The 24,076-nt window shown below is 55.1% G+C and overlaps 2 protein-coding genes across 8 annotated transcripts; one reads left to right on the top strand and one right to left on the bottom strand.

The window, feature by feature from the left end:
• Window positions 1-1,075: 1,075 nt before the first annotated feature.
• On the top strand, window positions 1,076-3,902 carry TMT1B (thiol methyltransferase 1B). The gene is made up of 2 exons (XM_058742463.1): window positions 1,076-1,919; window positions 3,012-3,902. Exons 1-2 carry the CDS (start codon window positions 1,422-1,424, stop codon window positions 3,246-3,248), a joined length of 735 nt encoding a protein of 244 aa, XP_058598446.1. The 5' UTR covers window positions 1,076-1,421; the 3' UTR covers window positions 3,249-3,902.
• Window positions 3,863-24,004, bottom strand: ITGA7 (integrin subunit alpha 7). Of its 7 annotated transcripts, XM_058742458.1 has the most exons (27): window positions 23,633-24,004; window positions 19,247-19,374; window positions 19,066-19,145; window positions 17,658-17,913; window positions 17,046-17,177; window positions 16,631-16,750; window positions 15,575-15,782; window positions 15,253-15,446; window positions 14,801-14,889; window positions 14,544-14,671; window positions 14,339-14,434; window positions 14,121-14,182; window positions 13,806-13,975; window positions 13,232-13,381; window positions 12,208-12,323; window positions 11,456-11,648; window positions 11,293-11,373; window positions 11,107-11,186; window positions 10,890-10,964; window positions 10,643-10,745; window positions 9,930-10,106; window positions 9,620-9,751; window positions 7,208-7,321; window positions 6,880-6,978; window positions 6,666-6,791; window positions 5,564-5,676; window positions 4,405-4,589 (listed from the first exon to the last, which is right to left on the bottom strand). In XM_058742458.1, the coding sequence occupies exons 1-27, from the start codon at window positions 23,836-23,838 to the stop codon at window positions 4,529-4,531; spliced, it is 3,489 nt and encodes a 1,162-aa protein (XP_058598441.1). In that variant the 5' UTR covers window positions 23,839-24,004; the 3' UTR covers window positions 4,405-4,528. The 7 variants fall into 7 exon arrangements, with proteins under 7 accessions (XP_058598439.1, XP_058598440.1, XP_058598442.1 ...); XM_058742456.1 differs by lacking the exon at window positions 5,564-5,676 and having other exon boundaries at window positions 3,863-4,589; window positions 23,633-24,000; XM_058742457.1 differs by lacking the exon at window positions 5,564-5,676 and having other exon boundaries at window positions 3,863-4,589; window positions 17,100-17,177; window positions 23,633-24,000.
• Between the last annotated feature and the right edge of the window lie 72 nt (window positions 24,005-24,076).

The raw sequence follows: 24,076 nt of genomic DNA, 5'->3' as shown, positions 1-24,076 counted from the left end.
GGGGCTGCTCCTGGCTCTGGCAGCTGTGTGGGAAAAGACAGTTTCCCGAAATAGTTCATCCCTGCCTGACTCAGGAGTTGTCCCCAGACCTTTTTTCTAAGGCCCCCACTGGCCAGGGCAGATCCGTTGGTGGGTCGACTGGAGGGCAGAGGCAGCGGACTTTGACAGAGTGACCCTCTCAACCAGGGACTTTTTTAAAACTCAATCCTCCTCCAGAGGCCATCAATGGCCCTGGGAAATGTTCCTCATGAGATTTTAGACTATTGTCATTCCCTCTTGTATAATTCTGAGCTATACAAAATTTCCTTTGGCCTCTGTGCAATTGGTGTGCAGTCCTTAGGACTGTCTGGGGGAGCTTCCCCCAAGACTCTGAGGGAGGCTTGGGCCAAAAGAAAAGCCACTATCTAATAATTTGGGGACTTCCTGCTAAGATGACTATGACCCCAAAATCTGGGCTCTGAGACTCCCTTGCCTTAGTGGCAGCCTAGTACCGAAGCCTCAGGGGGTACCGTCCTAGGCTGTAAGGACAGCTAGCATCACCTGCTTCCCGTCTCCCCCCACTCTCCTTAGATCACACGAATGTGGAAATAGGAGGAGATCTTGGAAACTGTGTAAGGCCCACCCAATCTCTCTCCATCTCCCCATTTTACAGATGAGAAGTTGGAGCCCAGAAAGCAAAAAGGCTTGCCCAAAGAAACAGCAAGTTGTAATGGCAGAACTAATTCTGGGACCTACACTTCCCGACTCTTCTTCTCCACTCTTTTTCTCCCTTCTTTTCTTCTATTGCTTAGGCACTGCAGCTTTGAATGTGATAACAAACACCAGTCAGTTGAGAAAATGCCTTCCTTTTGGCCTGCAACCTCCCTCCTTCTTCTGACCAATCAGGCCTTACCCTGAATACTCTGTGTTTGACTTCTATCTGGGGCAAAGGCATGTTACAGTTTACAGAGCCCTGGGGGTGTGCCAGGAGAATCCAACCAGAGTTTCCAGCTTGCATAACCTGTGCACGTCCCGGGGACAGAATGAGGCCAACACATGCCCATGAGTCAGCTCTGTCCCAGCACTTGGCCCCCATGAAGCTGTGACCTGAGACATATCTGTCTCCGCCCTTCCCACTCCTCTCTGAAATGATCAGCACTTCCTGCCTTCAACTGACAGAGCACCCCGGAACTCAGGACACTAGCACCACCTGTGCCTCCACCCCCCCATAAAACTTGTTGAAGAGCCTGTAGGGCTAAAAGAGCTGAGCCCTCCGGAGGTATTCCATACACCCTCCCCCATCCTGGCAAAGAAAACATTGACAATGAGGACACAGGGAACAAAGTCCTGTCACAGGAGGAAGAGAGACTTCTGTCTGCAGTGACTGCAAAGAGAGAAAAGGCCAACGCCCCAGCGGAAGCACCACTCAGAGTCGGTCTGTCATGGATGTCCTGGTCCGACTCCTGCAGCTGCTGGTGCTGCTCCTGACCCTGCCCCTGCACCTGATGGCCCTGCTGGGCTGCTGGCAGCCCCTGTGCAAAAGCTACTTCCCCTACCTAATGGCGGCACTGACTGCCAAGAGCAACCAAAAGATGGAGAGTAAGAAACGGGAGCTCTTTGGCCAGATAAAGAGGCTTACGGGAGGCTCCGGGAAGGTGGCCTTGCTGGAGCTGGGCTGCGGCACTGGTGCCAACTTCCAGTTCTACCCAGCTGGCTGCCGGATCACCTGCCTGGACCCAAACCCCCACATGGAGAAGTTGCTGACAAAGAGCATGGCTGAGAACAGGCATCTCCAGTATGAACAGTTTGTGGTGGCTTCCGGAGAGGACATGAAACAACTGGCCGACGGGTCCATGGACGTGGTGGTCAGCACCCTGGTGCTGTGCTCTGTGCAGAGTCCGAGGAGGGTCCTGCAGGAGGTCCAGAGAGTGCTGAGGCCGGTAAGCAGAAGGGAGAGGGAATGGGCAGGGGGCAGGCAAAGGCAGCAGTGGCCGCTCCAGAAAGGAGAATGTGCTGTACTAGCGCGTTAGACACCCATCCACCCCCATCTGCTGGTGAAGAGCAAATAGGACCAGGGCTTCGATGGGGCAGAATAGGATGCTGTGGAAGCACACAGGAGAGCCACCTTACGCTGCAGTTGTTTGGGAGGGAGGGGAAGATGGGAGGAGGGGAGAAGGACACCTAAGGAAGTGAGGTTTTACATTGAGATCTGAGAGATTAAGCAGGTTGTGGAGGAGTGGGGAAAATAAAAGAGTGTTCTAGATAGAGATATTAGGGGAAATAGAATCTATAAGATTTTGAACTGAGCGTGGAAAGGAGTTTAGGATGGTTTCCAGGTTTCTGGCATGAGTGGTGGAGGGAGGGAGGTGAGAGGGAAGTGTCATTTGCTGAAATGGGAGAAACCTATTTGGGGCTTGTTAGGCCTGAGATGCCACTGAGACAGCCAGGAGGAAAAGTCACAGAGGCGGTTAGAAGTCCAGATCTGGAAGTCAGAAAAAGGTGTAGCCTGAAGATAGTGATCTGGAAGTCACCAGCTTGTAGCTGGTAAATTCAGAGCACAGGGGTACATGAGATCACTCAGAGAGGGTTCAGCAAGGAGACAAGAGCTGAAGGAACCCCAGTGTTAGAAGTCAGGCGCAAGGTTTCCCTGGGATGTTGGCCAAAGGAAGAGGTTGGGCGTACGCATCTGAGTTTCGGAAGTGAGCATCTCTGTACACAGTGAGATCTCTGCTCTAGTCTCTCCATCTCACCATCTATCTGCCCTTGGCTAGGTTGTTCCTCTGGCCATCTTTTAAAGATCTCTCACCAGTCATCCCCACTGGGAGGTTCCTTACATGCACTTTTGAGTGGGAGGGTGGGAGCCAAAGTCTGCAGAAAAAGTCAGGAGCAGAACGATTCCCTTCATAAACTTGCAGACCAGCAACCCCTGCTTCACCAAGAGGCTTGACCAGGTTTGGTCAGCGGGGTGGGGGTGAAGTGAGAGGAAGGGTGCAGAATGGAGCAAGTAAATGACACTAACTCTTCTCTCCCAGGGAGGAGTGTTCTTCTTCTGGGAGCATGTGGCTGAGCCCCGTGGCAGCTGGGCCTTCCTGTGGCAGCAAGTTTTAGAGCCTACTTGGAAACACATTGGGGATGGCTGCTGCCTCACCAGAGAGACCTGGAAGGATCTGGAGAGTGCCCAGTTCTCTGAACTCCAAATGGAACAACAACCCCCTCCCTTCAAGTGGTTACCTGTTGGGCCCCACATCATGGGAAAGGCTATAAAATAACCCTTCCCCAAGCCCCGCCTCCAGCCAGAGCAATCCCACCTACCTGCTAAGTCTGTCTTCCCCTGAGAGAAATCTAGGCAAAGAAGTCATTCCCCCCACCACCCCCTCTTCCTCCTTCGCTCCACCTCTGCCAGGAGTCTAACTTCAATTCTTCCTTCCAAAGTGAAAAAGCTCTGGGGTGCCAGCCTGGCTCAGTCAATAGAGCACGTGACTTTTAATCTTAGGGTCATGAGTTCAAGCCCCACACTGGGTGTGGAATCTACTTTCAAAAAAAATGAACAAAGTGAAAGAACTCCATTCCCACCCTGACCACAGGGAGGAAAGTGATATTCTCTCCTTTCTTAGACTGGGTCTCCCAATTTTTGCCCACCCACTCCTAGGGCAGTTCCCTGTCCCTTTCCTTTGTTCCCACAGTAGAGCTCCCCCTCCTCTCTGTCTGAAGCACGTACTTCCAGGGACTGGTCACGAAAGTCATGATACATGCACCCCCCCGGCCCCCCCAACCCTCCCTCCCACTACCAGCTTTGGAGCTGGAGCGGGGGGTGCAGAGAGAAGCAATCTTACCCTGGAGATCCTGGACAAGGGGGAGCAGGACTCAGCAAAGAAGTCAGAGGTTTTGTCCTCAAATATTGTTTAATAAATAGATAAAATCCACTAGATTGATGCAGCACACTAAGGTCAGAGGAGAGGGGAAACTAGGGAGAGAAGAACCCCTGAGTCGGCAACACAACCTCCTCCCCAACCCTCTGGGTTTAAGGCACTTTCAGGGGGACAGGTCCTTGGGGTCCTATTAAGGTGAATGGGAGGAGGGATTAGGGTCCCCTGTCCCACTTTTGCATCAGGACCTCACTGCCCTTCTCCCCCAACCCCCACGACCCCATTCTTGATCTGCCCTCATCTCACAGTGTTCTAAGGGGAAGTGTGTTCTAAGGGGAAGTTTTGGGAGGTGCTCCTTGTAGGGGGTGGGGGGAGACATCTACGCCCCTGAGGAAACAGATCCTGTCACATCCTGATGGGACTCCAGCAACCCACTCTACCCTCTTCATCCCAAGGAGCCATATCTGGGGAAAGGGTGGAGGGGACCCACAGGCCAGGCTGGGACGGAAGCAGCTAGGCGGTGCCTGACACGGGATGCCCCTCTGAGCCTGGCTCAGGGTGCCCATCCGCAGCCAGGATGGGGTGTGCATCGGGGCCCTCCCGCCGGGGGCTGCCCCAGTTGTTCCTCAGGATGGTGCCCGTCTTCTCCTCTTTGAACTGCTGTCGGTCTTCCCGCGGGATCTTCACCGCGTGGTACTGGGGCACGGTGGCCTCGGGGTACCGTGCCCGCTTGAAGAATCCCATCTGTAAGGACACCAGGCCCAATGTGAGGAGTGTGCAGGGCTGAGGTCCCTGGAGCAGATATCAGCACAGCACAGAGCCTTGCCTCCACCATCACTGGGACAGAAAGTACCAACTACGGCTGAAAGGGGCTGCGTTGGACAGCATCCAGTGCAGTGCGCGGCCCCTGCAGGTGCCATAATCAATGTGGGGTCCCCAGGTCCTCACTCACAGAAAGAGAAAGACCAGGAGGGGCCAAGGGTGCAGGACCAAGGACATATCCCTTGGCTCCTGGAAGAGGGAGTTGAAGATGGAACGTCAGGACCGCTGACCCCACCCAAACTTTTTAAGAGACCCAATAGCATGCCCCAGGACATAAACGAGATCTGAGGCAAAACATCGCTCCCTAGACCCCTGCATACTTGGAATGACTCCTCTCGAGCCTCAGATGCACACAGCCCGAGTACTCAAATGGCATCTTCCTCAGGGCAGGGCCCTCTCATCCATGAATATGGTGGCCTAGCCCCTACATCGTGAACATGCTGGCCCTTACACACGAAAGTGGAAATGTGTCCCTTGCACACTCACACTCAGGACTGCCTGAGACTCCTACATGCTCCAACTGCACGGCATGTCCTTGCACGTTTGTCTCTGCACGCCCATGCCCACAGAAAAGCCATGCACGAACCTTCCTGCACTCCCACATGCTCATACGCTGGGAGCCCACGGGAGCCCACCCACCCCTCTGCGCATGCCTCAGGCTATGTATACTCACCTTATAATCTCACCCTTATGATAACCGCCCACCCCAGTTCCTAGAACTCACACCACCCTCATGCAATCTCAGTTCTTCACCCTGCACATTCTTGGTCCCCTGAATGCCGGGGGCTCTACTCACAGTTACACACACATACACACACACACACACACACACACACGTGCACACACACACACACGCGCGCACGCACACACGCACACACATGCGCACACACAATTACCCCGCAGTCCCTGGGCCCCCAGCTTCCACGGCCGAGGGCTGCACAGCCAGACGGGCCCGGTGATAGTTGGTGGGAAAAGACGAGCTCTGGCTGCTCCGATGGAAGAAGCCACACTGGGATGTCAAGGGGGGGGAAGGGAGCAAAAGAGGTGGAGGATGGGAAGACTCAAGAAGGATGGAGGCCCTTATCTCTGCTCTGTCCCCCTCCCATGAAAGCAGGGAGCAGGGAGTCCGGTGCCAGTTTCATGAAGGTATCCATCTCCCCTAAGACTGGCCAGGCTCCCAACAGTGTAGATGCTAATCCAGAGGCTTGGTCCACTGATGACTCACATTTGCCCAACAGTGTGCTTGGTCAGCAACTGGTCCAGGGAAGACTAGGGCCAGTCCCCCATGGGGCCCCAAGAACATGCATGGTTCCCCAGAGCCCCATTGTGGCATGTGGTTCAGGGTATGACCACTGATGGTGGATGTGATTCCGTGTACTGACATGTGCATGTGCATGCTTTTACATGGAACCCCAGACACAGATGTGATTCCATCTATACTATGTACGAAGACAGTTCCAGGTAGAGCCTGGTACGTGGAGGCTCCGAGCTCAGTCCTGGAGGTAGTCCCTGGAGTTAAGTGTCACCGCTGTGCCTTCTGTGTCACAGTTCCCTTCTCGGCCTTACCTGCCAGGCTCCAGTGAGATCAGACCACACTTCCCTGCCTCTATGACTTTGCCTCCCTTGATCCCACCCACCTCATCCCCCACATCCACATCCTACAACCGCACCTTCTTCTAAGCCAACTGCTCTCGAGCTCTCTCACCCCTGAACTCCCACTGCACTGTCTTGCCTTAGCGCCTTCTGCCTTGTCCTTAACTACAAGGCTCACCTCCCCCACTAGACTGACTCTCAAATCCTTGAGGCCGAGATCTGCATCTGACTTCTCTCTGAGATGTCCAAAGCCTGAGAGAGTCCCTGGGACATACAAGTGTTGAGCGCAGGCTGACTGAACAAATGAGAGTGTGGCTGGGAAGGAGAACCACAGCATGAAAGGCCACCTGCCTGGCAGGGAAGACCCCTGGCCCCACCCCCCACCCCCCCCCCCCCGAGCCTCACCTTCCACATGAGCAGCACCAGCAGCGCCAGCACCAGAAGCCCGGCCAGTACAGCCAGGAGGATGACCCACCAGGGGACTCCTTCTGCCACCACAGCCACAGGGTCCAGGTAAACCATCACTGGGATCTGGGGAATGAGGGGTTAAGAGAATAAGGGCTGGCACAAAGGGAAAGAAGAGCTTCCTCACCCCAACATCCCCAGGCCTGCAGCTCACCACTGTGGAGGCGTCTCTGAGCAGCAAGTTCTTGATAGAGGACTTCACAGTGATGTTCGCTCGCACAATCACTTCCAGGGACTTCACAGCTGAGTACTCCTAAGGGAGCAGGGAAGGACAGCCTCCTCCTGAATGCCCCATGCCCCCCATCTCCCCTCCCCCCCAGCTCCTGAATTTGTAAATGGAAGGGTCCCCAACCCAGAGGGTATTTCTGTCTGTCTTGGGTTAAGAGTGTGCTGTATTTCGGGAGAAGGCAGAAGCAGCGGTGAGTCCCAGACAGACTGCTGGGGAAGAAGACACCAGTCCGGCACCCCCACAGGGCTCTTACCTCCAAGAAGGTGCTGTTCCAGAGGCGGCCCCAGACGTGCAGCACAGCAGCTCGGTCAAAGCTATATAGAGGGCAGCTGAACACCACACAGTTGGCAGTGCGCCGGACACAGTCCTAGGGACAAGGACAGGCAGGGCTCTGAGCCACTTGGCCCCAGCCCTCTGAGCATACGGAGGGCCCAACACCCTCACATATGTGTTCACACAGACACAGAGTCTGCCCAGAGCCTTCACTCCACCCCTCCATGAGCTCCCACACCTTGGACCCCCTTTTCCCCTTGTTCCTCACTCATGTCTCTCCCATTTTCCTTACCCGACCTCAAACTCACCTTCTCCAGGAAGTCTTCCCAAACTAACCCCATGGTCCAAAAGAGCAGCCTACCCCAAATCTGCTCTATCTGGCCTTGAAATACGTGGATAGCAGGGAGGGGGTCTCTTACTTGACATCAGCAGCAGAGTAACTTCCCCAATGAATGCTTATGTTATATAACAATGGCTCCCTTTACTGAGCACCACTTACCTGCAAGGTACTTATTAAAGCTTCACAACTGTCCTGCAAGGTGCATATTATTATCATCCCCATTTTCCAAACTAGGGAATTAAAGTTCAAAGAGGCCAGGTGCAGGACTCCTGGCTGGCTCAGTCAGTGGAGCATGCAACTCTTGATCTCGGGGTCATGAGTTCAAGCCCCATTTTGGGTATAGAAATTACTTTAAAAAAAAAAAGAGGGGGGTACCTGCGTGGCTCAGTCCGTGGAGCATGCAACTCTTGATCTCAGTGTTGTGGGTTTGACCCTCACACTGAGCTTGGATATTACTTAAAAATAAAATCTTGGGGCGCCTGGGTGGCTCAGTCGGTTGAGCGACCAACTTCAGCTCAGGTCATGATCTCACGGTTTGTGAGTTTTTAAGCCCCACATCGGGCTCTGTGCTGACAGCTCAGAGCCTGGAGCCTGCTTCTGATTCTGTGTCTCCCTCTCTCTCTGCCCTTTCCCCACTCATGCTCTGTCTCTCTCTGTCTCAGAAAGAAATAAACATTAAAATAATAATAACAAAAATAAAATCTTAAAAAAAAAAAAAGGCCTGGTGACCTGCCTCAAGTTGCACAGCTAGCAAAGCTGGTAAGTGGTGGAACAGATATTTGAACCCAGGTCCATGGTGGGCAAAGCCACATGCCTACACTAAGCCCAAACCCACAGAAGGAGGAGGAGGCTGTCCCAGGAGCTGCTGTGGGACAGGGGACTTAAGCCCTGCTCCTTCCAGGTCAGACCTAAGTTCACTTGGCCCAATCCCACCTGATGATCCAATTGCCTAAAATTTGTGTTATAGTCACCACACTTCATGTACAGAAGAATGGCTTTGAAAGCATTCGAATTCTTTGCATGGTCTTTTATTTTGCCACTTTTGAGCAATTCAAGAATCCTTGATCGGTTTGTCTAAAAGCAATTTTAAAGTCTTTAAGTTTATTTCTTTACTTTGAGAAAGGGTGCGGGGAGAGAGAGACAGAGAGAGAGAATAGGGGAGAGGCAGAGAAAGAGAAAGAGAGAATCCCAAGCAGGCCTGATGTGGGGCTCAAACCCGTGAACCGTAAGATCATGACCTGAGGTAAAATCAATGACACTTAATCAACTGAGCCTCCCAGGCGCCCCCCTCTAAAAGCAATCTTAAGCAAAAGAATAGATTTCAAGTTCTTATTAAAAAGGGAGGCCTTTCAAGGGAAATTAGTCATGTAGAAAAAGCAGGACAACACACATAACAGGGAGTCTGCTGTTTTTCAAGTTCGAACTACCCGCACGTGCCTTCATCTTGCCTCCTGCCATGTTCCTGCTATGCTCTAGTGGAGCAGGGAGGCTGAGGGCCCCCACAAGAAACAGGTGCTCTGGTGGAGCTCCCTCCCAGACAGATGACACCAGAGCTGGCCCAACTGTTTAAGATCCCCTTGCAAACTGTCTCTTTGACTCCTTCTACTGCCCACTCCTCCATAGCTGGGATTCACCTCCTTGCAACCAGGCCATAGTCTGCCCCCACCACCACCCCCCCAGTCTGCCCCTCCACACTCTCACTGCCAGCACCATCCTACAAGGGTCGAGCACAGAGCGCGTGCTCATCGGCTCAATATATCTACTTAAAGAACCAAACTATGTAAAACAAGGAATTGATTGTGCGGCTAACTGGCTGTAGGTCAAGTGCCCTGCTCTGGACTGAGTACTTGGTGGCCATAGGGGACCTGTAATGTCAGCAGCTGTGACATAACCTGTCTTGTCAACTCTGTCCAAGTGTCTGGCCATCACACCTTTCAACAGGCCAGCCTCTCAGACAGCCACCCCCTAAAGCTCCATGTCCCCCAGCATCCCGTCACAGCACCAACACCCCTGCCCTTCATTCCCACTGTACCATGTCTGCCCTGCCCTCACCAGGGTGATGTTTTTCTTCTTCTCGGCAGAGGACACTGGCCACCAGGATGTGCTGGGCTCTGGCTGCTCAGGATGTTCCTGCTGCTCCGGCTGCTCCAGCTCCCTCCGCCTCCTATCCCTGCTGTCCACGTCCTGGATGCAGGGAGTGGAGGCAGTGAGCATCCCTCCAAGCAGCAATCCTGAGGTGGCCTCTCCTCCCCCACTGCCTTCCTCCTGGCCCTCCCTCCGGCTTCCCAACCCCACGACATCCCCAAAGTCTAACCACCCCCACCCTGTTTCAGTGGCCCCGACCACCCTGCCTAAGCCTCACCAGTTGGAGGATGTTGGGCCTCGGGGAACAGAGCCCCTTCTGCCCAGGCCCTTGCCCGCCCTCCAGCTCCACCCGCATGGGGTACAGCAGCCACTTTCCGTTGGCAATCTCATGGGGCCACATGATGTTGAGGAAGGCAGAGCCCAGGGTGTTAAGCGACTGGCCTTGGTTGGAGACCTGTGGGCACAAATAAATATGAAGGGAGGGAGCTTGGTTTTTGAACAGGCCCTAAATCTGCAGAGATAGAGGAGACAAGGGCTGAGGGGAAGGCCTCAGGAGGCAGAATTTCAACAAAGACTTGGGATCCTAGACCCCACCAAGCATCATTCTCTGCCCACTCCAAACCAGGAAGACCTGGAGATGTCACTGCAAGGGTGGGAGGCCCCAGTCAAGCAAGGGCAGAGTTCTAAGGAGAAACATCATCCCTCCCCCTCTGTCCCCATCCCCCAGCTGATGGCCCTGGCAGAAAAGCTTCCCTGGACCCTCATGTCCTACCCAGACCAGTAGGTGAGATGTCCATACAGACATGACCAGAAAATGGTCAACTGAGGCCCCAACACAAACACCTGCCCACAACCAAGGTCCAGGAGCAAGGGGAGGCCCTGAACTTGCCGAACCATCATGCCGCCATAGGGTAGAAGAACCACAGCTCTTGGGACATGTCTCAGCCTCTCTACGTGCCAAAAAAGGAGGGGCCTTACCAGGACACTCACCGTGACCTCATACTTGACCTTGCTGCCTATATCCCGCTCAGACCGCATGGCGCTCTCGCCCCGCACCACACCAGAGAAGAAGAGCTGCTGGGGAATGGCCACCCTGGCGCAGAAGGGTCAAAACGGGGGCTGAGGAAGCCTGGGGCCTGGCTGATTGGAGGGTCAGTAGGCAGAGCCCGGGCCAGGGCTCGGGAGTAGCAATGCGTCCCCCCCTTCCAGCAGATATGCCCATTTGGTCGGAGCTTACCCCGTGATGGACAGCGGCAGCTCAATGAAGACACGTGCTCGGGCAGAGACCGGATGAAGCTCCTGCTCACTGATCCTGGCATATGAGCAGGAGCAGGCATGGGCAGGGGGCACAGGCACCACCCCAAGGGCTCAGATGAAGACAGCAGAGCCCCACCCAAGTGGACATCAACCAAGCTGCCCCCACCCTCACCACACCCTGGCCCCACCAGGCTTACGTGGCCAACAGCAGCTCCACTTCCAGCTCTGTGGTCTCAATAGTGATCCCTGAGGTGCTAAGGATGAGGTAGAAGGTGACCTAGACCAAGAGTGGAGAAAGATTAGGGTCAGGGAAGGCTAAGGGCGGGAGAAGGGGTCTGGTCTTAGACGGGCACTCCAACAGAGATAAGGGCTGACATGCTCACCTGGGCACCTCTCTTCATGGGGTTCCCCAGCTCACACTCGACATGGGAGGCATTCTCGTTGGACAGGCAGAGCGGCTTCTCCTGCAGTGGGGAGGGAAGGAGAGGTTAGTTTGGGTTACTGGAGCCCCCAAGACCCCACCCCCACCCCGCTGCAGGTCCTCACCGCAGGGTCCAGGGCTCGGACTCCTGAGTAGTGCAGGGAGGCAGGGAGGGTGACCAGAAGCTGGGCTTCATGAGCATCATCCCCATCAGCCTGGGGCTGGGCCGGATCCGAGGGCAGGTTGGTGACCGTCAGCTCCAGGCCAATGACTGGCTGCCCACTCAGGGCAAACAGGGCTGTTGTCCCATCTGCATCCCTGGAGGTCAGATCCCATTCACTCTAAATCTGAACACCTCCCTCTGCCTCTCCCACTGCTGCCTCCTCCTCGCCCAGTGCACACTGCCTGCTTCTACCCCCTGAGTCTCTCCTCCCACCAGCTCCCTCACATTGGCCTCCACACCAGTCCAAACCTCAGGTCTTCCCACACTCCAGAGAATCAGACTAGGAGTCGGGAGACCTCCCTTCCGGTCTGAGCTCCCTTGCTTACCCACCTGGGGGAAGTGACTTAACCTCTCAAGGCCCCCGTTCTCTATCTATAAAGGGACTAATAATAATTCCTACCTCACCGGGTTGGGAAGACTTAACAGTGAGCTGTATGTACTTTATATTATCATATACATTCACATACATATACTATCATATATCGTGAAGGCTTGTTATTCTTCGCCAGGAGAGCCCCTATGGCCCCATCACTGATCCTCATCTTGAATTATCACAGATCCTCCCCAGCCTCGGCCTGGCCCTCCTGAGGGGGCTTCCTTCTCTTCCTTGAATTCTCGCCTTCCCACCCCACCTGACCCCTCACTCCTCCTCACACGGGCAGAGGTTGGAACTCCGTGTCGCTGACCCGGGCACAGAAGCGAGCATGAACCAGCTGCAGGTTGCTCTGACAGATCTTGTCTTCACCACAACCTTGTTTCAGGAAGTGGATCTAAGGAGAGATTTGAGGAGAGGGTGATTCGTAGGTGTGAGGCAGGGGATGAATGTGTCACTAAGGCATACAGTGGGGTAGAGTATCACAAGATTAAGCAACCTGGGTTCAACTCTCGGATCTGCTGCTTACTAGCTGTGTGATATTGAGCTGGTCACTGACCACCCCGTGCTGTGTCCTTTTCAGTAAAAAAGCATGTGATGATGACAAGCTAGAGGCCAGCAGGTAAGTCCACAGCGAGGCCACATTTCCCTAGCCTCCCTTGCATGTAACTGAGTTCCAGATTTAGAACATGAAGAGAAGTGAAGAGCATCCCTTCCAGACTGGCCAGGAGGGCCATACAAGGAGCTTCATGTTCTTCCTTCCAGGTGATAAGGAGGGAGGCTACCTAAGGACCTTGGAGGCCACATCTGAAGATGGCAGATCCCTATGAGCCCAGGCCCCTGAATGAATGCATGGGATGGAGGATTAGTGTCCCCTCTGACTAGGAACACATGATCACTTGGGCCATTTTCCATTTGGGGGTCTACTTGTCACAGCACCTAGAGATATGAGGAACTGCTGAGGTAGCACATAAAAGAGTTTTGAGGGGCGCCTGGGTGGCGCAGTCGGTTAAGCGGCCGACTTCAGCCAGGTCACGATCTCGCGGTCCGTGAGTTCGAGCCCCGCGTCAGGCTCTGTGCTGATGGCTCGGAGCCTGGAGCCTGTTTCCGATTCTGTGTCTCCCTCTCTCTCTGCCCCTCCCCCGTTCATGCTCTGTCTCTCTCTGTCCCAAAAATAAAAAACGTTGAAAAAAAAAAAAAAAAAAAAAGAGTTTTGAAAGCTACAAGTGCACGTCACTGGGAGGGACAATGATCACTGCTTCTCCTAGCCCCTTCTCCTGAGCTAAACCAGAACCCATGGCTCACCTCTGCCCTCTGGGTGCTGGGCTGGTGGGCATTGAGGATGGGGGCCACTGGGGGCAGACCCTGGCCAGGAGCCTGTCGCCGGAGCCGTGGGGTCTGGAGACTGTAGGACAGGGTCACCACAATGGCCCGAAGCTTGTCTTTGACATTCTCCTGGGAAGAGGAAAGATGGACAAGGATACAATCTTCAGGCCCCAACCAGATCTAGGACAGATCTTGAAACCTGGCAAGAAGATTAGGGAGGTGAAGGAGAGAGGTGGAGACCAGAGCTAAGGGGAGGGAAAGCGACTGGGATGGAAAAGGGAGGAGCCCAGGATCTAGGGCTTTGAGGACCATGTGTGACAGGGGAACCTGCCATCTCCATCTCCAGGGAGGACAGAACTTGTACTCTGGACATAGAAGGCGGAAGACACAAGAAGGCAGCTGGCGAGGAGAGGGTCAGCCTATAAGGGAGGCTTCCCAAAAGTGGAGATCAGAAAACGAGGTGTAAGCATGTTTGGGAAGAAGCTAAGAGGAATCAACAAAAAGAGACCATGCAATGACAATGACTCTCAGAGGCCAAGGGGTCAGTGTCCACCTGTAGCTGGAACATGGTGTCTCCACAGACTCGGTCATGCTGGTGCTTCAGCCACACGGTGCCTGAGGCCTGGTGCTTGGGGTCATCTGGGCCACGGCTCAGGAAGGTCACACGGGGGACCTGGCCCCGGAGCCTTCGGTCTGTGTCCCCATCTAACACATAATCCAGGGCTATGGCGTGTGGGGAGAGGAGGGGAGCCAGTGAGCTGGAGAACTGCTCTAATCTGACCCTATCTCTGAGATGCCTTTCTCTCCACCTCAGAGTGACCCACCCTGAAACCCAAAGGGTGGAAAATGGGAGGGGAACCTCACTCACCCACAATAGGGCTGTAGCTGCTGGGGGTTGCAATGTAGCTGAAACAGACCCGCAAGTCCACACTGTGGGGGCAAGGGTAGCTCCTGAGCCAGGCAAGACCGATGGGCCAACACCTCACTCCTGTCGCAGCCCCAGTCCCCAGCCCCACACTGGGCAGAGGAAGAAAAGGGGAAAATGGACCCTGAATTTTCCCTGCCTCCCCTTGGATCCCACCTCACCAGACTGAGTGGCCAGCAGCACAGTTAGGCTGTTCTAGATCAATGGCTCGGGGAGCAATGAAGACCTCATGCGACACATGAAGGACGGGTCTGGCCCTGTGGAATGAGGAGTTGAGAGCACAAGAAACATGAGACTATGAGGCAGGGAAAGAGAAGAGCTGGCCTTAAGGAGGGAGAGGCAAAGGCAGAGGAGGGGGCTGATCACCTGAAGAGCACAGCAGTGTCAGCCAAGGAGCCAACCAGTAGGTCTGGGTAATGATTCCCATCCACATCCAGGCCACCGGACAGGGAGTAGCCAAAGCTCTTTATGCCCACGGCCTCACCCTCCAGCACCTGCAGGACCAGACCATCAGCTCCCCACCAGCATCACCCCCAGCCTGCCCCCTGCCCTCTGCTGTTGTGCCTCCTTTATTTCCCCCACACCCATTACCCCCACACCTCATCCCAACGACCCCCTCTTACCTGGGAAGGTTTGATGACAACCCCCAGGCTGCTCCCATGGTAGATAAAGACTTTCCCATCCCCATCAAAGGGAGCCCCCACAGCAATATCTGTGGGTGTGGGAGAAAGGTAATCAGACTGGGGCGGGGCGGGAAGATGGGGTCCAGGCCCCAACTTTCCCTCAGTCACTCAGTTCCATATAATATGCTTTCTATTTTATTGAGAGGCTACTAAGTCCCAGGCACCTTACACACATCATCTTTAAGCCTCTTAGCTACTCTCTGCAGATATGACTATCAGAAAGGTTACTGGCCCAATGTCCCAAAGCTGGTAAAATGATAAAGCTCAGATGTGAGCCCAGGTTGCTTCTCTCTCAGAGCCCTCAGAAGGCCTCCCCCTTGACCTCTGAGGCACTTCCCCATCCCTGCTCCTGCCCCCTCCCACCCCTGAGGCTTTCCAGTTCCCAATCACACCTGCAAAGCCATCTTGGTTGAGGTCCCCCAAGACAGCCAGGCTGATCCCGAACATGGAGTCAGGAGAGCCACAGAGCCGGAGAGGGGAGACCCCAGCCCAGTGACCCCCCTGGTTCATGTACACATACACGGCACCCCCCAGCTCTTCTTGGCGCTCAAAGAAGTAGGGGGCACCCACTACCAGGTCTGCCCAGCTATGGAGAGAGGGAAATAGTCAGTGTGGCTCCCTCCCCAGCCAGGGGAGTCAGACAGATGCCAGAGGCCCCTGAGACCTCCTAGACCCAGCCTCCCCCAGGCTGCACTCCCCTGTGCCCACTCTTACCCATCATTATTGAGATCGGCCACAGCCAGTGAGTAGCCAAAGCCGGAGGTCAGGCGCTCCCCAGACAGCATAACTTCGGGCACCAGGCGACTGGCACTGTCTTTGCGCAGAATGACCACAGCACCCTTGTGGTTGGCACGGGGGGCCCCTGCCACAAAGCTCAGCTCTTCTGCACGCACCAGACCCTTCCCCGAGTCGATGGAGAAACCTGGGTGGGGCGGCTTACCAGTGAGCACTCCCCAAAAGATTTAGGAGCCAGGGTGTGTCCAAGCTCCTCCCACTTTGCCCCCTCCTCACAGGTCCGGAGCCCAAAGGTAGAGGTGCCCTCCAAGTTATCAGCACCACAGCCAGACTGCTCTACCTCCCCCTCCAGAGCCCTGGAAGCCCTCCCACACCCCGAGGCTGGAGTTTGGCACAAGAAGTGCGATGAGATCAGCCTTGGGGACTGGGGAGGAAAGACAAAGGCAATGACTAGGAAGGCCAGCCAGCTGGGCAGGAGCTGAGCAGGGCACCACGCGTAAAGTTCCCAGGGAACGTCTCCCCTCTGCACACCCAGGTGGCCCCAGTCCCATCCAATGCACCTTCTTTGCCCCCACTCCCAACGCACTCACAGGGAGAGGAAGTCTTCATGTGGACAGAGGGGAGCCAAAGGGGAGTGGGAAAGAACTTGGTTCACCCAAACATCTCCCAGGCCTCGTTTCCTCCCCCTCTGCAGAGGGATGCAGTTGAGACAAGGAGAGGGACTTACCAACAAGGCTAGGGCTTTCTCGGGCATGTGCCCACCGTCCACCCTTCAGAGAAAGTCCCACTAAAGCTCCACCCTCCTTCTTTCCCAGTACGGTCTCAGCCCACCTGGTTCTTCCTCCATGGAGACCCCAGGTCACATCCCCCTAGGCCATCCCCCTGGGGGCATCTTCTCAGGCCTGGTCACTGCGCCCAGCTCTTCTCTGAAATTTGGGCCCAACATGGATTTCCCTGGGTGTATGTTGGTGAGGACAGGGCAGGAGAAGAGGGGAGGCCAGGCCAAGCCCCCAGGGCCCAGGGAAGCTTACAAACCTAAGTAGCTATTCAGGGCCAAGTCTCCGGCTGGTCCTGGGAGCCGGTCAGCGGGATCCAAAGTTTTATACACCAGCTGGTCAGGGTCTGAGCTATCAATGTTGGTCACAAAGAGCAACCCTGCGGGGGGCAGGTAGGGGGAGACACCAGGGAAGGGACATCCAGAGGAGGGGCCACAGAGTGGGGAGACAGAGTCAGACATAAAGGCAAGAAGAAGGAGGTACAAGAGGAAGAGGTGGAGAAAGAATATGAGAGAGACAAAGAGGCCAGAGAGATAAGAATCAGAGACAGAAAGAGAGAGAGAGACAGGGTGAAAGCCAGAGACAAAGACACAGAAGGATGGGAGCATGGAGAGGGATGACAAGAGAGAGGAGCAGAGGGTTAGAGCAGCTCTGGGCCAGGGAGGGGTCCCTACCAAAGTAGCTGTTGGCAGGGACCGGGATGAGGCGGGGGTCCTGCTCCTTCTCACCCCCCGCCTCGTAGGGCCCGTCGTCCAGGTGCGCCAGGTCCACCGAGCCCTGCACACAGAGCTCCACCCTGGCGGTGCCTGCAAGGACAGACCCATTAGTGCTCCGGGGCAGGGAGCTAGGAGCACCTCTCAGGCCAGATGCCAATTAGACAGGCACACGGGGACGCCCCTGGTCTCCCGTGCAGCCCTGTCTCTACCCCATCCCCAGCCCAAGCTTCCTGGCCCCACAGACTTGCTGTCCCACTCACCAAGTGTCAGCTCGGCCAGCGGCAGCGTGCGGACACGGGGATGGGGGTGATGAGGTTGGGGAGTGAGCAGGCCCAGCCGTGCACGTGGGGGCTCATGCCAGCGTGGTGAGGAACACTCGGCCATTCGAAGGACAGGAGACGCCCCCATTTGTGTGTGTGCTGGCACGGTGGGGGTGGGAGATGTGCCAGTGCCCCAGGGCTACGTGGTGGTGAATGTGTGGGCATGCTCGGCCACGTGCTGCTCCCAATCCCATTTCTGAGGTAAGAGGCCATTTTGGTTCCCTTCTCCCCTCCCCAAGGAGTGACTCACCCTTCCAGTTATAGGTTCCCGGGGCCCCAAAGAGGAGGTAGTGGCTGTCAGGGGAGAAGGCGGCAGCTGTGCCCTGCTGGCAGAACCCAAATTGTTCATGGCCTTGGGGGCGACCCTCACAGAACTTCCATTCACCGCCATCCAATTCATCACGGACGGCCAGGTCTTGGCTTAGCACAAAGCAACGACCGATCACATCCCTGGTCTCCAGGATCTGGTCTACTCGCTGCCGTGCCTCATACCGATGTGCACAGGTCTGTGGGAGGAAGGGATGTGGGGTCATCCACTGTGTGGGCCAATGACCCACGAGAGCCACGCAGCCCGCATGCAGACATGTGGCAGGCACGGTTTCGTGAGCACACACACATGCACACAGACACACACATCATGTGAGCACCGCCACTCACCTCAGTGGTAGGCAATATATACGTAACTATCCCACTTGTGCCCACTCGCTTGTCCCAGAAGGGAAGAAGCCTTGTTCCACATTCTGCCCAGGCACCCGCAGGTACGACTAAGCCAGCACACAGCACTCTGCCTCTTTGACCATGCCATATGTGCCTGTCCCCAGCACACCAAGCTGGTCCTGTCTCTACACTTTTGTAAGTGCCACCACTTTGCAAAGAACTTCCTCCCCTCTCTGCTCCTGACACGTTGCTCATTCTGGAAAGGTTGCCTAAGATCTCTGCCACCTGCAGGAGTCTTTTCTGTCCACTCTCCTTTGGACTTTCACACAGTGACCGTACCCCTCACTTAACATTAACCATATTCTGCCCCATAGTGGCTTAATTGTGCATCTGTGTGTCAGTGATGATACAGAGAGAAACACGCAAAGAAAAAGAGAGAAGGAGCGTCTCCAGAACTATGTGGTAGGCTCTTTGTGCCGTGGACCAGGCTTTTCCTTGTCTTTACGTTTCCTCTCTTAGTAGCTAGCACAACACCTGATGCTTAAAACGTTCTCAGTAAGAGTTTGACAAATGGATAGATAGATAGATAGATAGATAGATAGATAGATAGCTGGCTTTAAATTATAAGGACAGGGACCAGGGGTACCTGGGTGGCTCAGTCAGTTGAGCATCCAACTCTTGATCTGGGCTCAAATCATGATCTCAGGGTCATGGGTTTGAGCCCTGAGTGGGCCTACTTAAGATTCTCTCTCTTTCTATCCCTGTGCCCCTCTCCCCGGCTCACACTCACTCTCTCTCTCTCTAAAAATAAAAATAAAATAAAATAAAAATAAGGACAGAGACCATGTCTTATACCTTTTTTCTATCTCCCTGAGGTCCTGGGAATTAGGCCATCATACTACATGCCAGCCTGTGTTCCATAAACACACCTGTGCACATGCACACCATATACACACTCACACACCCCACCCTTGCATACGGTCACAAGGAGTGATACTCACGACAATCTTGCCTCCAGGCCCCTGGCTCCGAACACTGACTCCCAACCACTGGTTCTCCTTGCTTTCTTTCTGCACATCAGCTGGAGGCAGGACACTGGGAATAAGGAGAGGGAAGAGGAGGCCAAGTCCTCTCCTCCCCTTCATGCGCTGCACCCCCTCCCCACCCCTACAGGGACCACACCTCCACGGTCGATGTCCACTCTGTAGCAGTCGGTCTCTTCCAGGCTCAGGGGACAAGCGAAGAGGCCTCCAGTGCGATTCGCCTGCTGCCCAGGCAGAGCCAGGGCCTGCGGAGCACCCACCAGCAGCCTGCACAACAGGACAGGAGCAGGAGTTAGCAGACAGAACGCTGTGCCTCCCCAGGGCTGCCCAGGCCCGACCCCTCAGAACCAAGCCGAGTGTGGAGAACTAAGGAGTAGGGCCAGAAGTCAGTTTCCCCAAGTCTGGCGAGGACAAATTAATATACTTGGCCATGAATCATCACATTACACACGCACATTCTATCTGGATGAGGGGCCACATGCACTGTAGATACACACACGTGCACATGTGCCAAACAAAGCAGCCTGGCCAGCGCTGCTAGTTTGAAAGAACCGCCTGTTCCCAGCACCTGTTCCTGGCCAGGCCTTCCCTACCCACTTCCTGGCCCCATCCCCAAGCTCTACCCTCCTCCCCAAACCCAGTCCCGTTAGAACCCTCCCAGAAATGCCAAGAATGCTGAGAGCAGAAGCAACAGGAGCCCACACTGGTACCACAGGGTGGCCCAGGGAGCAGCCTCAGAGGCCGAGCAAGAGGCTAGATATGGGCCTGTTCCCCCACGCTTCATCCGGGGCCCACCAAAGACCCCACCCCACCCCCAGCAACCCTGCCAACCCCAGATTCCATCAGTCAGCTGGCCTGGAGGTAGGGGCCAGTTTCTCCTCTGTCTCCAATCCTACCCCCATTTTCTGCCCCTGTCCTGAATCCCCTTCCCCATTGTTCCTCCTCCTCCCCACACCCATGATTTTCCCCATTCCTCTCACCTCCCCTGCCCCCACCCTGTCCTCTCTCCTACCTCCCCCTCAGACGCTTTCCCAGCTACAACTTTCTTGGCAGGACAATTTTCCATGATCACAGCCAAGGTTTTTTCCCCAGGGGAGGACTGTGCTGGGAATGAAGGCTGCCTGGGTCCCCTGGGGCTGAACCCCAGGCCAGGAGTGAAGGAAGGGGTAAGGTGAGGTGACTGGCACCCAGCTGACTACAAGGATCTCTCTTCACAGAAGGAGAGACTCAAAAGTGGAAGCAGGGAAACCTCGAGGCCTCTCTCCCACATTCTTCCTCCATTTCCCTTGCTGGGGATGAGGCCCAAAGTGGTGTCGGGCAATATTGCAGACAGGCATCTATGGGGCACTGTGCCAGTCCTGAGGGGGAAGGGAGGGCACAGAGCCACACTCCCTTCCCACAGCTTTAGTCTCTTAGCAGCTGTCATCCCGCGTCAGAGCCAGTGTCCAGAGTGAGGAGGGGGCAGGGAGTGGCAAGGAAGACAGCGTGCATTCGGCATTCATCAACAGCTACGTATTGAGAACTTAGCATCTGCCAAGCCTTGTGTCAGGCACTGGTGAGACAAGGAAGTAGTATTTCTTCAGCACCTACTATGGGCAAGGCCTTAGGCTAGATGCCAAGGATATGAGGAAGGAACGTTTGTCACCCTCTACCTAGGTTGTAGACATCAGGCTGGGCAAGTTACATGCATTCTCTCTTTTAAGCGTCACAGCAATCCTATATGAGGGTTCTTTTCTCGTCTTTCAGAGGAGGAAACTCACTCACATACATTAAGTAGGATGCTGGAATTCAAATCCACATCTGCCTAACTCCAAAACCCATGCCTTTTCCACCATAGCCAATGATGGGCCATCTCCAGAACACTGAGACCACTCCAGAGAAAGAACAGGAGGAAGGGGAGGGGACGGTACCCTGCACAAAAAAGGAAGGCCAACCTTCCAACAAGCCGCAGTACCCCCCGCCCCATCACCAAACTCAGAGATGGCCATGTCTTGGAGGACTGGGGCTATCTTACTCATCTCTGCGCTTGCCCCATAGGAGGCATGTGGATGCATTTGTTGAACGCACACGTTGTGTGGACTCACAGAGACACCCAGTGCCTCAGCTGGTCAACACATAGCTAAGAACCAGAAGAAGCTAATATCAGTGTTTAGTGTTCACATCTCCCTAGAGGTCTAAGTGGGGAGGAGGATGGAGGGAAGAGGTCCATATGGAAGAAAGAGGCTTGTGCACATACATACGGCCAGCCTCACTCTCAGTGGAGAACAGACCAGCCCACCCAACCTGGGAACAAGAGTTCCCACACACAGCCTCTCTAGTCCCTCCACCTCTGCCCTAGCCACACCCTTTTCTGGCTTCATCCCACAGTCCCTGGCCACCCCAGGTCTCTGGACACTGACTCCCAACCACTGGTTCTCAGCCACAGCTGTACCCATTGCAGACAAAAGCAAGAACACCTTGGCAGCTGGGGGCAGAGGGATTCCCCAGGAGCCTGGTCAAGTAGAAGCAAAGGAGTAGCCCACTACCACCACACCTCTCAATTCTGCACACACTCCAGGGCTCTGACCCAAGGCCTGCCCTCTCTGACTCTCTCAAACTGGGTGGCCCTCTGGGGGGGAGGGGGGGTGCTTGGCCCAAAAGTTGACTCAACCGGGGTGATCTGGCCAAGCCTTTGGATCCAGGTTTGCAGTAAGGCACTAAAGCTATTCTCTAGCTCTGTGGATCATGATACAGGAATAACAGTAACAGGAATAACACTTTCACAGCATTCCCTGTGGACTTTGCGCTATTCTAAGGGTTTTATACATACTGAGAACTCTTAATCCCCACAAAAACTCTATCTGGTAGTCCTACTGTTGAACTCCACTTTACAGCTGAAAGATATAAATGAGGCTGAAACCACAGAGCCAAGAAGGTTAGACTTCAAAGTCTCATCCAGGGGCAAGACTGAAAGACATCACAATGGGTGAAGCCTTTCAATCAGTGGATGCTGGTGAAGGCAAACTGAAACTCAAAAGCTAGGGACTGAGCAAGGTGCCTGGTCTCTCACATGCCACCAGGCAGCAGAGCACCCCTTGCTGGAACCAAAGGGTTAGACAGTCAGGCTCCTCTGGGAGTGCCCCCAGTTTGGCTCTGGGAGACAGAGTCAAGGGGCCACCTTCAGAGAGGAGGGGGAAATGACAAGAGACCAAGCTATTAAAAATAACTTAGAATTTGCCTGGAAATAGCTCAGAGAGTTCAGCATGTCCTAAAAAGGCCTCCAGTCCTGGAACTCTGGCAGATGGGGGAAGAAGGGAGGGAGAGACAAGATGAGGTAGGAAGCAGATAGAAGGCTGAAGAGATGAAGTCAGTTGCTTTCTATCTCTCCCAAAGGGTGGGGGACCACTGACCATGCTCCCTGATGACAGGGATAATGGAAGAAGATTAGAGCTAGCCCCTCCTTCCCAAGCTGGGGAAGAGAAATGAGCTCCTGTCCCTACCCTCTGCCCCCAAGCAAACACTATCCAGGAGAAGACAATCCCAATGGACAGCATTGATCCCAGTAATGGACACTTAGTGTGGCTTAGGCTCTGGCCTAGGAAAGAAAAGCCCCCTGGCAGGAGGGGGTGGGAAGCTTTCTTCTTGTCTCTCTTCTTAAAATCATACATGCAGCTGGAGCCAATAGGATATGAAACATGACAGACATAGGCCCCACACATATGTGTCCATCTCCCAATGAGTCCTGAACTGAATAGGAAATAACTAGAATTGTACTCTGCCCCTCACTCCTCCCTGCCTTCCCCCACTACTGGGATTCCTAGACCTGGAAATTTCCTGAGGAGGAGGAAGGGGAGCACGAGCCTGGCCAGCATCCTTCTTGAGTCTCTGTCGCTGTTGCTGCTGCTCCTGCTGCTGCTGCTGCTGCTGCTGCTGCTACAACTTTTGGGCGTTCTGTTTTCTGCTCCATAATCAAACCACCTAGTACAGGCTGCCCTGTACCCTCCCAGGTCCTCTCCCAGCCTCATATTCTTGAGCCACAGAAATAAATGGCAGGTCTCCCCTCGTCTCCAGTGTCCTGCTGTCTTAATTCCATCCCATGGCAATGTTCTCACAGGAACTTATGTCTGGAGTCTAACCCTCCATCCTTCCCAGGGTGTCTTCAACCTCTCTGCCCTTTCCCTCTCCTCCTGCCCTAAGCAAAGACAAGACGTTCAGTCCCTCTTCCTGAGGAAATTGAGCCCTCTGACGGAGGGGAGTCACAGACCCTGGGACTGCAGCAAGGATGCAAGTTGGGGGGAAAACAAAAGGAGATCGTTCCCTGCCAAGACAAGAACCTCTCTCTCCCAACTCATCCCCAAAGCAAGACCCTCGGGGTCTCAGAGCCTGAGGGTACGCCTCCAGACCCAAGACAGATGAGGCAAGGTTGGAGTGTGGGGTATCTGTGGACAGCCTGAGTCGTCGTGGGGTTGGAAGACAGAGATGGGATGGGGGTTGGGGGAAATCTGTGGCTCGGGCACGGGGATTCTGGGCGGGTGCGGTGACTCACCAGCTCTGGGGTCGGGGCTGCAACTGCCGGTGCAGAGCCACAGAGAAGCCGAAGAGGCTACCCGGCTCGCCCTCCTTGCGCAGGGCGCCCATCACGTCCAGATTGAAGGCGACAGCCCCCGGGCAGAGCAGGCCGGCCAGCAGGGAGCCAAGAAGGTAACAAATCCCGGGGGAGCCCCGAGGACCACGGCCCGGAGTCCCGGCCATGCGGCGAACCTTGCGCGCGCTTCCCACGAGCGCAGGAAAACTCGCTCCCGCCCCAAGCTCCAGGTCTCCCACGGCGAGCCTCTGGTCTCGCGTCTCGCAGATCTTTCAGGGGTCTCGCAATCTCTCGCCTCGCCCCCCTCTCCCGCCGCCCCGCCGCCCCGCCGCCCCAGCACCCCTCCAGGGCAACTGCAGCGGCCGCAGCCCAAGGGTAAGCCAGAGCTCCCGCCTCCGCTCCCAG

Source organism: Neofelis nebulosa, chromosome 8 (genome assembly GCF_028018385.1).
Source record: "Neofelis nebulosa isolate mNeoNeb1 chromosome 8, mNeoNeb1.pri, whole genome shotgun sequence".
NCBI classification, from domain to species: Eukaryota; Metazoa; Chordata; class Mammalia; order Carnivora; family Felidae; genus Neofelis; species Neofelis nebulosa.
This window is presented reverse-complemented; position numbering and strand designations above follow the sequence as displayed.